Consider the following 15837-nt stretch of genomic DNA (forward strand, 5'->3'; position numbering starts at 1 on the left):
AAGCAAAAATTTATATATTGTGGTTTTATGTGAAGTTGATTATTAATAATTTAGTTAAATATTTAAATTATTAATTTTATGTAAATGACAACTGTATTCGAATTAAAAAGTTCGTAAATTATATATTTTCAACACAAAATGAAAAACAAGAAAAAAAGGGGGCAATGAGTAATAGCTCAAATGACATAGACTTCCCATACTCAATTAAGAGGTTGCGGGTTTGAGTGTCCTGTCTTTTCAAATTTATGCCTAGCTCAAATAACATAATCTCCCCATACTCATCTAAGAGTTTGCGGGTTCGAGTCTTCATATCTTTGGTAAAAAAAAAAAAAAAAAAAGGAAAAAAAGGGGTGAAAACTGAAAAGTGAATGGATGGCTGAGCTTAGAATCCACAGGTCAATATTTGAAGAACGTAAATAGAAGAGGGGGGAAATGAGACAGTGGTCAGAGGGACACAAACGCAAGGAACAAAGATTCATCATCACCTTCACTGCAAATGGCGACACCTCAGGAATCATCCAAATCCGACGTACCACTCCCTTCGCCTGGCACAAGTGGCTCCCTTCCCGCTTTCAATGAAACGACGCCGTTCGTCGACTACGTTGTTGGCCAAGCCCAGCTCTACCATGCCGCTCTCAACGACGCCATCGATTCTGCCATCGACGCTTCAAACTCTCGTTTCTCTCAAATCCGCTCAACTTCTTCCGCTCATTTTCAACAAACCTTGGTGAAAAAATATCTCCTCCACCCCCCTCTTTCGTTGGTTTACCAGATTATTTTATTTTCTTTGAAATTCAGGGGAAGATAGTGCATGACAGTGAAACAGTGGGAAGTTTATTTTGTCACAACCGAATTCGATTTCACATGACACCTTCTGTTGAAATTGTTAGTATTATTATTATGGGTGAAACCATAGGAATGCTCCAATTGAAAGCAATCCTATTCAGGATTTGAGATCTTATAGGAGGCATAACTTTCCGAACACTGGTTTTTGCATACCGTGATAACCCTAGAGCACTGATTAAGGGAAATGAGTATCTGCCACTTCAACCGATCAAGTGTTGGTGTTGTGTTAGTTTGCTCGTTCGTTTAGTGTAGTTAGCTCTTCTGACAATGTGATGAATTTTTGTAGTTTTGTAAATAATTGAACATTTGAACTAGGTCAAAGATTTGTCTTAGTTTTATTCTGATGAAACTGATATCTTTTTGAATTTCTGTTGAATGTGGATTGTAGCTTGCTTTGGATGATGTCAAGGCCCAGTACAATGCTTATGAGGATCTTATGTTTGGAAAGATTAAAGGTTTGGAATTTTAGTTATGCACTGAGATTAGGCTTTTTTTGGTTTCCATTATGATAAGTTTCTAAATTTTACGCTTTTATTTGTTAATCTTCCATTGCAGAGGGTGTTCTTGTTGCTGCTTCACATCCACTGATTACATGTGGGACCACTGCTGTCTTGGGAGTTTTGGCGTTTAAAAGTAAGATTCTGTGCTTGTTTTCATGAATGTGGTCTATTTTAGAGATTAGTTTTTTTGTACAAGCACTGGCGTTAACACCTCATCGCCTATTTCATTTTCATACTTTAGAAGTTAAATTACAAAAATACTAAATGGTATGAACAACAATTCACAATATGAGATAGAAATTGACAAAAGGAATTGCTTATTTTGCGTTTTGGCTTGTTTCTATGTTTGCACTGGCAGCAGTGTTTCTCTCTCACAACTTTGTATATGATCCTTTATTGGTTGATTATAACCTGATTTATGACACAGGCCTGAAATGGTTTTTGTAACTAATATTGCTGCTGATGTACTTATATTAAGATATTACTGTTAATTTTTAAAACCACAATCTTTTTCTTCTGGAATGGCGAGATGATCCTCCAATTCATTACCAACAATCAGTGTGTTGGTTGGCTGTTGCGGTTGAGAAACTGGAAGTTTCTTCAACCCTTATTTGCTTTGAGGATATGGTGGAGTAGCAAAGGTGGCCTTGAGAAGAGGCATGGGGAGGAAATAGTGTAACACCTTGGTGTCAAGAGTAATCAAGAATGAGCGAAATAGTAGAAGGGCATACTGAAAGAAATAGGAGATGGAATGACAACAGTGTGCTATCACCCAATTTCCCAATGTGTTTTTCTATTATTTACGAAAAGAAAAAGTAATGAAGAAAAATAAAAATGGCAGACATTCCAGAGCCTGCTTTCTTTCTTCCTCACCATCCAAAATGCCTAACCTCATTCTCAAAACCCTCCGCATATGCTAACTCTCCTCTCTCTCCTCTAACTGAATCCTCCTCAATTCTCACTCCCATAATAGAATTGCCAGACTGCAACTATGTTATATATAGCCACTGGTCCCACCTCACTCTTTTTCTCTTCTCATGGATATTTAAAGTATGCCATGGAAATCAGTAATGTGTTAAATTGTAATGGGATGTCAATGCAAATTTATCTTTCGCTATTAGTGCATAGAAGTTGATCTCTTCATTTCAATTTTTAAATGTTTTATTTGATATTTTATTCATCATATAGCATGTAATGTATACCTATATATATAAAGAAAATTGGAGTACATGGTTTGGTCTCTTTGGTCTCCCACTCATATGCTTTGGTCTCTCTTATTTGGTCTTTTTCTTAAGAAGAAACAATTATTTCTTCTAGGATTTGATCTCAAGACCATTGGTTACGAGACTAAAGAACTTACCATCTTTAGTAATTTCACATTAATTTTTTTTAAACCATAACATAACTAAAAAAGGTGGATTAATCCACTAGTGGTCATAATATAAGTTATACAGTTTATTGGTTTAAAATTATGGCCGACACATAAATCTTTGTTTCTTTGTTGAAGGATTAAGTTGTTGGTGTTATATGTATATCAGTTTCACTGCTGCATGTTTTTTTGGAGGCAATGCTATTGAATTTGTTCTATATTACTCAAAATGTTAGTCGATTAGGGGGAGTAATATTGTCTTAAAATTTGTTTGCCTTGTAGGGCCTCGACGATTCTTGTATTACAACACTTTGCGTCTTTTTGTCAGTGAAGAGGTGAGTATTGATCTAATTATAATTGATGAAGAGGAAAAAAGTTGTAGGATTTTGAGTTCAATTTATATTTAATTATATACATGTAACCACAAGGATATTAACCGTTTTTTCTGCATATCTTATATTCTTTGTTAGAATCTTGTAAATACAAGATCAAATTTGTTGTCTTGTGATATGGAATCAAGGACATAATACTACCATTCTAAGCACAAAAGTGGAGTAGAGGGGATTGAGGAAAATAGTTCAATTGGAATTTCCTTTATTTAAGTTTATTTAGGTAAAATAGTAGAGAATTAGAAATTCAATATAAAATGCACAGCCTTAGAATATCACTATTAAAAGCAATCTCTTAGTTGAAATGTGCTTCAAACATTTATTGACTAGCCACCAACTATTTTATAAAACATTATGTTGGAATTGTGAAGTTCATGAAATGTTTCATAACAATTAGCTGAATTAATGTTTTGGTGCTTGTTTGTGTATCCAGGCTTTGATTTCCAGAGCTAGTGCTCAATTGAAAGAATTGCGCCAATCAATTGATCTTCTAAAGGCTGAAGGAGAAAAGTTGGAGGTAAAAATGCTTCATATCAGTTCTAATCGAGTAACTTTAAGCATCTTTTGCATTACATGTTTGTGATATCTTGTGCTTCTATGCGTATTAGATCTTTTTGGCTTCCTTTGTAATGTTTCTAACTCTGCCCCTGCCTCTGAAAGACTAAAACATGTTGAGCTAAGGCTAGCATTCGAAAGGGCAAATGGTTAAATAGAGCATTAAAGAATATTGGGGATCAATATTTGTAACCAACTCTCTTGAGTTGGCATGGGAAATGAGGTGGCTAGATCTATATAAGATGTGAGAGAGTGCTGAAGGGGGGTATCTCAGAAAATTGGAAAATAGAAATTTGGCTAGGAGAGTGCTAGGACCTGTTTGGTTTGTATTTACGTTTTTTGTTTTGATTTTCAATGTGAGGATTTTCTCGAGACACAGTAAACACAGGAACAAAATAGAAAACTGGATTTTATGGGCTCGTGTACTTTGTGATTTCATGTTTGTTTTTAAGATTTTGCAAAGGAAAAAGTGAAAATAAGAGATGAAAATAGAAATTAGGATTTTTCTTGTTTTCTATTTTTTCTTCATTGAATTATGAGAACAGAAAACATTGAAAATGAAGATAAACAACAAAAACCAAATAGGCTCTTATTCTCTGTTCACTTTTCTCTTCACAAAATATTGAAAATAAAACATTAAAAATGAAAACAGAAAAAGTTTTCTCAAACCAAACAAGTCTCTCAAAAAGTCACCAAAAAAAAAAAAAAAACAAGTCTCTCAAAATCTTAACAAGGCCACTCATGTTTTTTCTTTAATTTGTCAATATATACAAAGGGGAGTAGATCTGTAAGACAAAGGTATTGATCAATTCGTAGCAGTATTATTCAGGGGGAATTTGGAGCATATGGTAAGATAAGGCTAGAGGACATGTGTCGGTTATACATCTTGTTTTTATCATTGCTGCCTATGATATCATCATAGAGGATGTCTTCGTGTTCTTGGGAGTTTGGTCAAGAAACACGTTCCAATTCTTTGTGACTTTTCTACCTTGTGTAAAATGCTTCAATATTTTTTGTTTGATTGGTCAGTGTCTTGGAGTTCTTATATTCCAGAACTAAGTTACTTATTCATTCTCATATTCCGTGTGCTTGTGTCTGGACTAAAGTTCTTTCAGGATTGTTTACCAGTAAGTATTGTCTACAACACTTTAATCCCTTTGTGACTTTGCGCAAAAGTCAGCTTTAGGTATTCATGAGTAGGAAGGATAATAAAATTCATGGCATAATCTTTTTAGTGACTGCTATTTAGGTATTCATGGTATTTTGTTATGTTGTTTTCAGAAAAGGGCATTACACGCAGAAGAGGAATTCTTACGTGGAAGGACAAAATTGAGGTTGGTGACTTATAGATGAGTAGATGTAACATTCGTTTTGTAATTTATATGCCTATATCTTTTACTTACACACTTCATATTTTTATATTAGACACGCAGGAAAGCAAATCCGAAATGTGATTCAGTCTGCATATAAAATTGAAAGACGGGTAGGAGGTATGGTATAATATTATACTTAATTTGGGAAAGAATATTAGGAAAGAAGATCTAACAATTATGGTGATATGAGTGTATGTGCCTTTGATGATTTCGCATGATTTTGGTGCATTAGGTTTGAAAGATCTTCTTGGAGAACTTCCTAGAAGAGATGCATCTCACTTTAGGTCACAGGTAATTATTCTATTGGCTATAATCTCATCTCAGCATTTCTTGTGCCCGGAGTAATCCATCAAATGACATTGAACAAATCTAGATCCTATTTTTCTTTATCATGCATAATTTGGAAAAGTTGTAGATAGTGATTGGATACACCTCTTTGATAGAAAAATAAAAACTAAAAGTTAGATACCAAGTCCTCAGTAATTTGGGGACGGAATGAAGTTTTGTTGTATTCTCGAGGATATATGCTATATTTAAGAGGTGAAGGACAATATTGATTATGGAGGCTAGAACTATGGTTTAGAATTTTGGGAGACTGAGCCTTTCCAATGTTCAGGAACTACTTTGTGCTAATTTTATCAAGGCTCGAGTTCATGAGCATGTTGATCCAACTATCTACAACTGTAACCATTTATAAAGGGAAAGTGTAACTCTTCGTACAACAGACAACACTAGGTGAAATAGAGTCAGAGAGATGGGAATTGGATATGTAATATTATGCTTGAATGGAGTTGTTTGAGATGGATAGATTCCGTCCAATTCCATTGAAACCTTTTGCGGTGTCAAAGGTGAAAGACCATTTTATCCAAATAATGGAGTGGAGTGAAATTCCACTCGTTTTGCCCTATTCCGCTCCCTTAAATCACATGCTACTTTGCTTTCATTACTTTCCATCAATCCAAACGTGCACTATAGGCCTCTGGTTTAACCTGATGGGTCGAGCCCAATTATCTTGCAAGAAAATTTGAGATTAGTACAAACTAATTTAATGGTTTAGCTTAAAAACAGAGACATTCAGACCTAGATATCAACATACGATTGCATATTCATATAGTTGGGAAAAGGAATGACAATTAAGGTGGCAAAACCCCTAACGGTTGGCATCACCACATCCAGAATTTTAGTGAGGATGGCATCATGCTCCTTGATTCCCTCTTACATGTCGATAGTAGTGAGCATGACGATAGGTTTCAATTTGTGGTATTCATTTAGATGGACATGGACTTGTGTAATCTAGTAATGGCATTGTGTAATCTAGTAATGGCATTTCTTCATTTGTCCTAATTATAACCAATTTCACTCAAGGTGAGCTCACTACAGCATTGTCCAAGTCCAAGACCCATACTTTGACTTTTGGCTAATACTACATTGGCATCATTGTGACCCTTCACGGGCTTCGAAAAGGAGCTTTTGGTTGTGTTTCTTATAATTTATTATTAGCATTGCATGGACTTCCACTTGATAAAAAATTCAGACAAACAAGTTTATGGAATAAGATTAGATGTTTGGCATCTATTTGGTATAAAATTCATTATCTTTTTAGAGGTCATTCCTTGTCAGACATTGTGAGATACTAGAAAGCTAGATATCTCTTCTCTTCTTTTGATTTAAAAGATTCTTAGTTAATGCAAAATGCTGAACTTTCTTTCTCTGGCTTACAGGTTTCCAAACTTGCTTCTGAGGCAAAGCAAGAAAAGAAGTCCTTGACAAAAGAGATCTCGAAAATTAGCAACTATGGCATCTCGGTGTAAAACCCTTCTTTCTAAATTATTTTGTTGAACTTCAATCTGAGTTTTCTGAGAATGACCATCATATCCGTGATCTTTCTAGCTTTTATTAGGAATAATATAATCCTCCAACCATGTTTGATGTGTATGAGAATGAGACCATCAATGTTTTTTTCTTTTATTTTTTATTTATTTGTTTGGTTCCAATATCTTATTTCCGAAGTTCACAAGTGGGGGAAGGCCTCATGCCCAAAGTTAGAAGGGATTGCTGTTAACTTGCTATAGGAAAATTTGTCTCCGAAGTGAAACGCATTCAGGCTTGTATACATATGAGAAAGCATAATGCAGATTGATGTGTAATCTTGAACACACTCAAACTTGTCAAACTTTCTGGTCAAGTGAATGTGAATTACCTTAAATACGGTTTCATTAAGATATAGATATTGCAATATTTAAATTTTACATTGCCAGGCTTTAATTGAGATGCTGGAAACTTAAACCAGTACACTGTGGTCTGTTGTCTCAGCCAGCTACATTGCGATATAATTAATGAACCCAAGAATGGGAAGTTTACTCTTAATCGTTAGTTCAATGCTGCTATTCTCAATTTCGTTCTTATTTTGGGTAGTTTTATGTAGTGCCCTATGTTCAATGAGGTATATTTTATTAACTTTGTTCTTGTAGCTTTACTTTTACACAATAATTAATTATCATATTCGTTAATATAGTTTGATGTTTGATCATTGTAAGTTGTGTGATTAGAAGTTTACAAGTTACAACAGATCAAGTCCTATTTTACCAAGTGAAATCTGTTATAAACCGAATCAAGGAGCAATATAATGATATGTGGTGGGTATGTTTATTTGAGGTTTGAATATGTTTATCTTCCTTAAATAGTCTTTTTCTTTTTTTGGTCATACACCCCTAACACACACATCCTTCCCTCCCCGTGAATTTCATATTCATATAACCAGGTCCTAGTCATAGTTAGGATTTGAACTCTGATTCACTCTAGCAATAGCAAGGCATACACAACTGCCACTAGACCAAGCCTTGCAGTGCAAATATTTAAGTTTTACAACAGGTTTCAGTTTTTGCGATTCAAATGATCTTGTTATGGGTTCTAGGCCGTCCCAAATCCATAACATTGACTCATTGACCATTGAGTTTGGGCAAAGGGGTGCAGTAATTAGGTACGGGCAAGGCATACCTCAAAAATCCTGAGAGAATTATCAACAAAATAAGCATATATTCTAAAATGTAGTATGATTAAGCAATGGATATGAATGGGCTTGTGAAATTAGGATACCCATTTAGACACACATTTAAAATTCCAATGGTTACCAAAAGAATGATGTTCGGGGTACTTGCCAATAGAAAATTAGAAACACAGCCAGTCAGCCACAAACTAGATCAATATATAGTCATGTCACCAGTTCAACACAACTATATCTTCTTTCTCTATTTAGCATTAATCATTAGGCACATCCCTAGAAAAGCAAAACAGCTTCATAGACCCCTCCCCCTTTTTTTTCTCCCCATTTTCCTTTTAGTAACTTTAGGTTTCATTCAAAACTTATTAGCATTTAGACCTTCTTGTTCCTTGACATTGCCATCTAGACCAAACAAAGGATTTTTTTAGGTATTTTCTAATTTGATAAGTAAAGGACGTTCATCGCGGATTGGAGCTTTTTTTAAGGGTTTGCTACTGGCTAATGAGTTTCCATACATAAAGTGAAAATCAAACTCCCAACAATTGTTTAAGGAGACGAATGAATTAATCGCTTGACCAGCTCAAATTAGTTTCAAACAAAGGAATTTTAACTAGACTCTATGTGTTGTACATCAGTAACAACTACACTGAAAAAACCTCGTTACTACAATGTTTGTCACTAGTTGAACTACTGTCAGCCAAACCTCATCACAATTAATCGTCAACACCATCATAGGTTATTTGGATAAATTATTTTCCGAACTAGACACCCAAGAGGGGGAAAAAAAGGAAAAATATTAGGATACCAATATTTTTTTTTATCAATATTAGCTAATATTTTGGATTAATATTTTACTTTTATGCTATTAAGATTTAGGATTTAGGATTTTCAATTTAGTATAAAAATATTTTTATTAGACAAAAATGATAAGTATTGTTAGTTATATAGCATTGCTCAATAAATAAAACTAGAAAGTCATTGAAGGCTTTAAAGATATCTAAGTTATTTTTATCTAATAAAGTCTTATATTTTCAAAATATTTTTTATAATTTTCTGAGAAGAATATGTAGTACTTACTACAGTTTTTATTTTTAATAAAAAATGTTATTGTACTAAAATGCATGTCAATAAAAATAATATGTTTTAAGGATATTATCAATATAATTTTTGTTTAGAAAAAAATATTGAATAATATATCCTATTTTTGTACTCAACGTTTACATTTTTTTAATTTTATTTTTGGGTTTGATTTCAATTTTACCCGAACACTTCAATATATTTTAATTATACCATTGAGACAATATTTGACGTAACAATTCTATACTGATGTGTCATTGAAGATTGACTGAGTGTTGTTATGTGTTGGTAGCATATCAACACAAATTATCACATCAGTATTTCTGTAAAATAAAATTCAAAACAAAATTATTAGGATAATAGAAACATATTTAAAACTTTAAAAATAAAATTAAAACAAATTAAATATTAGGATATTTTAAATTTTTTTAAAATATTAAGAACAAAAAATATATTTTACTTTTTTTTTATTAGAAGTGCAAAATGTGGTCAATAGTTTTGTAGCTAGTATAATAAAAAAAAATAAAAACCTATTAAATATTTTATTTTTGTGAAAATTAAAAAAGAATAGTAGAAATAAGTTGCATTTGCTAACTACGTAGTGGTTTAAAAATTATTAGTACTTAGAATTTCTTAGTTTTTTATGTTGTGTAAAATCATGCTATACCACCACCGTCAACCAATTATGTTTAAAAATTTAAATGACCATTTAAATATTGTGTGAGAAATTTGCTTGTAATGATTAATGTGAGAATAAATAAGCTTTTAGTATCAATATATTCAAACTAAATCTAAATATTACAAATTAACAGATACGCTGACACAATTAAAAATTATAAAATTCGCAAATAAATTAAAAAAGTAATCAAATCAACTACTGCTTAATAATTCTATTAGAAACATTCTAATAATATATATTAGACTTGAATGGTACATAAAAGGTTCTGGGATTATTCTAATGCTCTAAAAAAAAAAACAAAATCTACTTAATATAAAAAGAAGAAATTAAAAGTGTACATCTATAATTATTTTAAATGACCTTATGGAGCACATGCATGATGCATTTGTTTAATTGGTGCTCTTTAGATATGATATATATGAAATTCAATTATAATATCATGAAACCAATTATGAAAAGGAGAATCTTCTGAACAAAAAAAGAAAAAAAAAAGAGAATCTAAGTGGCCAGCCTAAACGGTACACACCCAGTGTAAGTGTGTCAGAATCTCAATGTTGCAACTTAGAAGCACATCAGAGTTGACCGAGTCGTATCTGCTTACTTAAAAGGTGAGTAACAAGTAACAACAACCACATTATTATTAAAAATTATATATGTTAATTTCTTTTTTCTAATTAACAAAGTTGAGTTAGTCAGTTAGTTATGACACATATTATAGTTCACAGGTGGATTTGTTGGCTTTGATGCACAATGCACTTTTAAGTTGCGTTTGTTTACATAGACAGAACATTGAGACAAGGATGTTAAGACATAAAATTGTGTTTGGCAGAGGAGATATAGACAAAGACAATGTATCCAGAGACATTAAGTGTATTTTGTGTCCATCCCAGGAAAGACACAGAGACACTAACAAGAGACACAATTTGTTTTTTATTTTTTCTTTCATTATTCTTGTTAATTTCGTAATTATATTTTTTATTGTTATATTTTTCATTTCAAATTTTTTGAATGAAAAAAATGTGAATAAATTAAATTTTCATAATTTGTTCTAATTTATCACTAAATAGAATACAAAAACACAAAATTTTGTATCTCTATCCATTAGTATCTTATCCTATCCTGTTCTCAGTGTCTTGTTCTATGCTATTCTTAAAAACAAACGCAACCTTAGATTCCACTCCACATTGTGGATCTTCCTTTAAGCAATCAACAATACTACTTAATTACGTTCTCACGCTTTCTGCGTTAGCCTGTTTCAATAAAACCTAGTAAATATTTATGAGCAATTAATACAATGACCCGTATAATTAATAAAAGCAAGCAAAACTTAAGGGATTGGTAATCCTTTTTAAAAGATAGAATGAATAATAACAAGGATGCTGGAAAAATTAAGATGAAACTCACTAGAAAAGGTTAACAATATGTAAAAGGTTCTTAATTTAATTAATTTGATGTGTGTTAATAATCTTGCGGTTACACATGAATTTACTAATTAGGTGATGTGTGTTAATTCATGCATTTATGATTTGTGATTTATCACGTACTAGAACGTCATGGTGAGAATACTAGTCCCAAACTAATTCTTTATGCTTATTAAAGGAATATTGATAAAACGAAACCGCAACGACAAACAAATCTATAAGAAATTAAAAAAAGGAAATATGGGAAGAGAGGAAAAAGTGCAAGAGACCAAGAGTAGTAGAGCCAAACTAAAACAAAGTAATTAAAATCCATGACCGAAACATAATTCTCATCATCACTGTCAGGGACATCTGGTGATACTTTGCTAAGAAAGAAGAGTTGGAGCCATAAAAAAATTGCAGGCTAAAAATTAATTCGTCATGATTAAAATTTTATTTAAAAATTTGTTATTGACTAATAAATTATTATATACACAAGATAAAATTTAAATTTTTTATATTTATTTAAATAGATTAATGAACTAATCACTAGATCAATCTAAATTAATTGAATAGGCATTTTAATTGATGGGATTCTAATAGAAGATAAAACCGGTATGTGATTCTCAAAATATGTACATGTAAGCTATTTAATAAAATAGGATTCAAAAGAACAAACCTACTTCCTGACCTCTACTAAAAATGTCAATTACTTGAAAAAATAACTGAATGTAAGACTAAATTAGAAAATTAGGATTATCTCAATTAAGACTTAGTAATTTAAAGTTAATTAGAGCCCGTGTTACGATCGAGATATATAAATATTTATTTGTTTTTTTATCTGTTTAAATTTAAAAAAAGTAATTTTATAATATAGTATCAAAATTTTTATAAATGGATAAGAATTTAGAGTTGAATCCTTATAATTATTTGTGTGGCCTCCTACTATCATGATTCATGCATCAGTTAATAGTAATTTCATAATACATCAACACAATATATACCACAATATTTAAAATACAATATAGGCAATATCATTGAGAAAAAAAAAAATTGTAAACCAATTTTTTTAATTTAACAATCAGTTAATAATTTTTAATTTTTTTTATTTCTCTCTTTCAATTTTCGTCATCCAACATTATTTTATCTACTAATTTTAAACTCAAAATTTTCTAACAAAACCAGAACCAAAATAGACTTATATTAATGATTGAATTATGAAATGATTATCAATTTTTAGAGAATAATAAAACCTCAGCTCAAATTGGTGACAAGTTTTGTTAGTCCGTTCCGTTATGCCCTTTTGGTATTAAAATGTTATATATAATTGTTATGAAAATAATACGTGATTTGCGTGGAGCGTAGTGTTGATAATCGTCGTTGATGGCTACAACCTTTGATGACTAACTTACCAATTTTTATATTCCAACTCCAAAAGCCACAAACCGGACAAAAGCTGTTGAAAAGGAAACTATAAATAAACAAAATAAAAATAAAAAAGAATTCTAGGTAAGAAATTATAATCAAAGCTAGCTCACCCATGCTCATGGGTCACAACTCTCTCTCTCTCTCTCTCTCATATGCTACTTTTAAGGTTCTCTCTCTCTTGGGTGTGCCTGCCCTAACTGAAAATGACTGCAAACATCATCCTGTGGTCTACTTGTGTGTGTATATAAAATAGAAAAATAAATTCTAATAATGAAAACACATTTTTATAATAATAAATTAAATTAATATATAAAAGAATAAGATGTATATAAATTTAGTAGTTCTCACGCTCATACAATAATAAAAATGATTTCAGTTGTCCACATCTGAATTTATATAAATCACTCTTTTTGTCTAAACACCAAGTTTTAAAACGAGAAGAGAAAATACAATTAGGTTATGTGAGCAATTTACTTATGTTAAAATTATCTAATGTTACTTGTTAGTCATAGCAATATTATTAAAAGGTTTTTTAAAAAATTATATAATAACTCTATCTATCTATTTCATAATCTTTTTCCAAAGCAAAAAGATATACCTCTTGAGGGAAAGAAAAAAGAATCTTGAATAATATGAAAAGATAGAATTATATTAAACTCACAGAGAAAATAAATTTCAATTAGTATAATTAATCTTTCTTAAATTTACATTATTATATAAATATTCTTTTTGAAAAGTTAGTATTATCTAGATATTATAAATAAATACTAAACAAATAAAATAGACTTTTAAAAACTAATATTTTGAATTCTTAAATTATATTTATATCCAAGATTTAATTTCATAGGTATTAAATAAAAAAATAAAAATAAAAACTCAAATATAATTAATTTAATATAAAATTAATAAATAAAAATTATTAAATAAATTAATAAATTTAACTAAATTATTATTTAACAACTCTTAACTATTAACTCTACTAAAATTAAGTGCCATTGAATTTTTACCAAAATTAAATTAAAGTAAAAATTGTATTCCTAATATATCGAGTGGGATCCACTTAGATGCCAACATCAATTTTGGGTACACATAGTTTTTTTTATTTTATTTTGTTTTCACCGACTCAAATGCCCACTGCTCGTATTTCTCAATATAAATTCTCCTTCAATTCTCACTCTTAAATCTCTCTCTATCTCTATCTCATACCTCACTCCTCATTCTCTTCTTCCTCCTCTCTCTAAAAAGAATGGTGGATCTTCAAACCGTTTGCTGCATGTGCGGTGATGTTGGTTTCCCTGACAAACTTTTCCGTTGCAACAAATGTCGAAACCGCTTCCAGCACTCGTAAGCCTCTTTCATTCTTATTCTTTTTCCCAATCATTCTCACACATAAATATACATCTACATACGTATATATATACGCCATGTTCGTATGTGTTTGTTGTTTTCTTTATTGGAGATCTCGAAAGTATAACAACTCTCACGGCACCAATTTTTTTATATCAAAATTCGAACTCCATACACTACCTCTATCTTCTGTATGTCATCGTAACCGATGATGATTAATTATGATCATGTGCAAACCAACTGTTCGTCGAATGGTTTTAAGTAAATAATGAAGTTCGAATTCTGTTTTGTATATGCAACTACTTGATTAGTCAGATTGAGATCACGTGTGGAGAAAAAATTATGATCATCATGTGCGGATTTTTATGCTAAATTTTCTTGTTGATCGTATAAGACTACATGTGGAAGAACTTGTGTTGAATCAAAGCTTTAAGTTAAATAATTATTGTTAATGTTGATTGTCAGGTATTGTAGCAATTACTATGGGGAATTACCGGAGATACAAGTGTGTGATTGGTGCCAAAGCGAGGAAAAGAGCAGCACAAGGCATCTTATTGGATCCTCCACTTCCAAGAAATCCGTTACGACCCCCGGAAACGATCCCGGAATCACCAACCGTTCCGAATATTCCGGCGACAAAATCAAGCACCACGATCGCGAAGACGCTGCCGCCTCCGACAAGGGAAAGAGCCCCACGCCGTCGCCGCGCCCCACCACACGCAGGTACAAGCTTCTCAAGGATGTAATGTGTTAGACAGAGAGAGAGAGAGAGGAAAAAAAAAAAAAGAGAAAACGTAACGAATTAATATCATAGGTGAGTTTTATTCTTAATTTTATTATGTTTTAAAATATGTGTTTATTATTATTATTGTAGAGTGTGTATGTTAGCTTTGCAAAGAGTGTGTTCGTTCCTTTTTTGAGTGTTGTTCTACTTCATTCTCTTGCGTTGAGTGGCTTTTCATCAAGTTGTGAATAAAACTACTATGTAGCTTTAATAATATAATATATATAAATATGTACACCCTAATCTACGGTATAAGTTGAAGCTTGATCTTCTACCCCTTCGTTTTCATTAGCACGATTATATTATGATCATTATGATTCCTACTTTAACACTGTATTATATAATTATTTCAACTGTCAAAGTAAATGGGGTCAACCAAAACAATCTAGTTGATTTTTTTTTTTCATTTGTCTATTTTATTGCGAGGGTATAGTAATAATGCATAGTATATGGTACACAATTACACATGAAGAAGGTTTCGTGCATGAAATTTTCATTAAGTGACGTGACTGAAAATTAATATTTTATTGCAATCCAAATTCAAGACGCAAAGTTTATTAATTTAATTGACACAATCACTAAGTTTGTTGAACTATTTTGTATGTTCAAGTATGGGATGTTTAATTTCTTAACTTAAATATTATTGCACAATTTTTTTTTTCCGGTCATGAAAATACTGCACATATATACAAGCTAAGTTAATTTCAGTCTGTAAATTCTTTCTTTTTCAATATTGTTTGCTTCGTTGACTAAGAGTCTTGTACCTTATTGAGGTGATGAATTGAATGCATTGATTTCCTTTTGGGTGAAGAAATCATTTATAGGACCAGAAGCCTACCACTTTTATGGATTCGTTGAAGGCCTTTAATGCTTGGTCTCTCTATTATATTGTTCATGTCTAAGAAAAATAAAAATCTTGATTATAAGTGGAGGATTATTTTTACATCACTAATGGGGTGGCATCAGTGGAGGAGCTTGAAATTGATATAATGGTATTTATATTTAAATATTAACAAGAAGTCAATCGCTTTATAGATAAAAATTATAAAGTATATACTTTAAGGGCTAAGGCCTTTTATTCATTATCAG

At 31.5% G+C, this 15837-nt stretch overlaps 2 protein-coding genes across 2 annotated transcripts; both read left to right on the forward strand.

Moving 5' to 3' along the window:
* Nucleotides 1-361: 361 nt before the first annotated feature.
* On the forward strand, nucleotides 362-7252 carry LOC107605294 (alanine-tRNA ligase). Its single transcript, XM_016307131.3, has 9 exons — nucleotides 362-727; nucleotides 1235-1301; nucleotides 1402-1479; nucleotides 2998-3050; nucleotides 3538-3621; nucleotides 4941-4993; nucleotides 5085-5149; nucleotides 5265-5323; nucleotides 6754-7252. Exons 1-9 carry the CDS (start codon nucleotides 497-499, stop codon nucleotides 6841-6843), a joined length of 780 nt encoding a protein of 259 aa, XP_016162617.1. The 5' UTR covers nucleotides 362-496; the 3' UTR covers nucleotides 6844-7252.
* A 6528-nt stretch (nucleotides 7253-13780) lies between these two features.
* Nucleotides 13781-15009, forward strand: LOC107648486 (uncharacterized). The gene is made up of 2 exons (XM_016352333.3): nucleotides 13781-13961; nucleotides 14430-15009. Exons 1-2 carry the CDS (start codon nucleotides 13864-13866, stop codon nucleotides 14716-14718), a joined length of 387 nt encoding a protein of 128 aa, XP_016207819.2. The 5' UTR covers nucleotides 13781-13863; the 3' UTR covers nucleotides 14719-15009.
* Nucleotides 15010-15837: the final 828 nt, after the last annotated feature.

This window comes from Arachis ipaensis, chromosome B6 (genome assembly GCF_059453495.1).
Source record: "Arachis ipaensis isolate K30076 ecotype BB chromosome B6, ASM5945349v1, whole genome shotgun sequence".
NCBI classification, from domain to species: domain Eukaryota; kingdom Viridiplantae; phylum Streptophyta; class Magnoliopsida; order Fabales; family Fabaceae; genus Arachis; species Arachis ipaensis.

Bases quoted from the DNA above. Each gene is read 5' to 3' on its own strand.
- LOC107605294 (XM_016307131.3), top strand. From the start codon at position 497: ATGGCGACACCTCAGGAATCATCCAAATCCGACGTACCACTCCCTTCG. The intron at 3,622-4,940 runs GTAAAAATGCTT...TGTTGTTTTCAG, and splicing joins CTGAAGGAGAAAAGTTGGAG to AAAAGGGCATTACACGCAGA. The intron at 4,994-5,084 runs GTTGGTGACTTA...TTTTTATATTAG, and splicing joins CGTGGAAGGACAAAATTGAG to ACACGCAGGAAAGCAAATCC.
- LOC107648486 (XM_016352333.3), top strand. From the start codon at position 13,864: ATGGTGGATCTTCAAACCGTTTGCTGCATGTGCGGTGATGTTGGTTTC. The intron at 13,962-14,429 runs GTAAGCCTCTTT...GTTGATTGTCAG, and splicing joins CGAAACCGCTTCCAGCACTC to GTATTGTAGCAATTACTATG.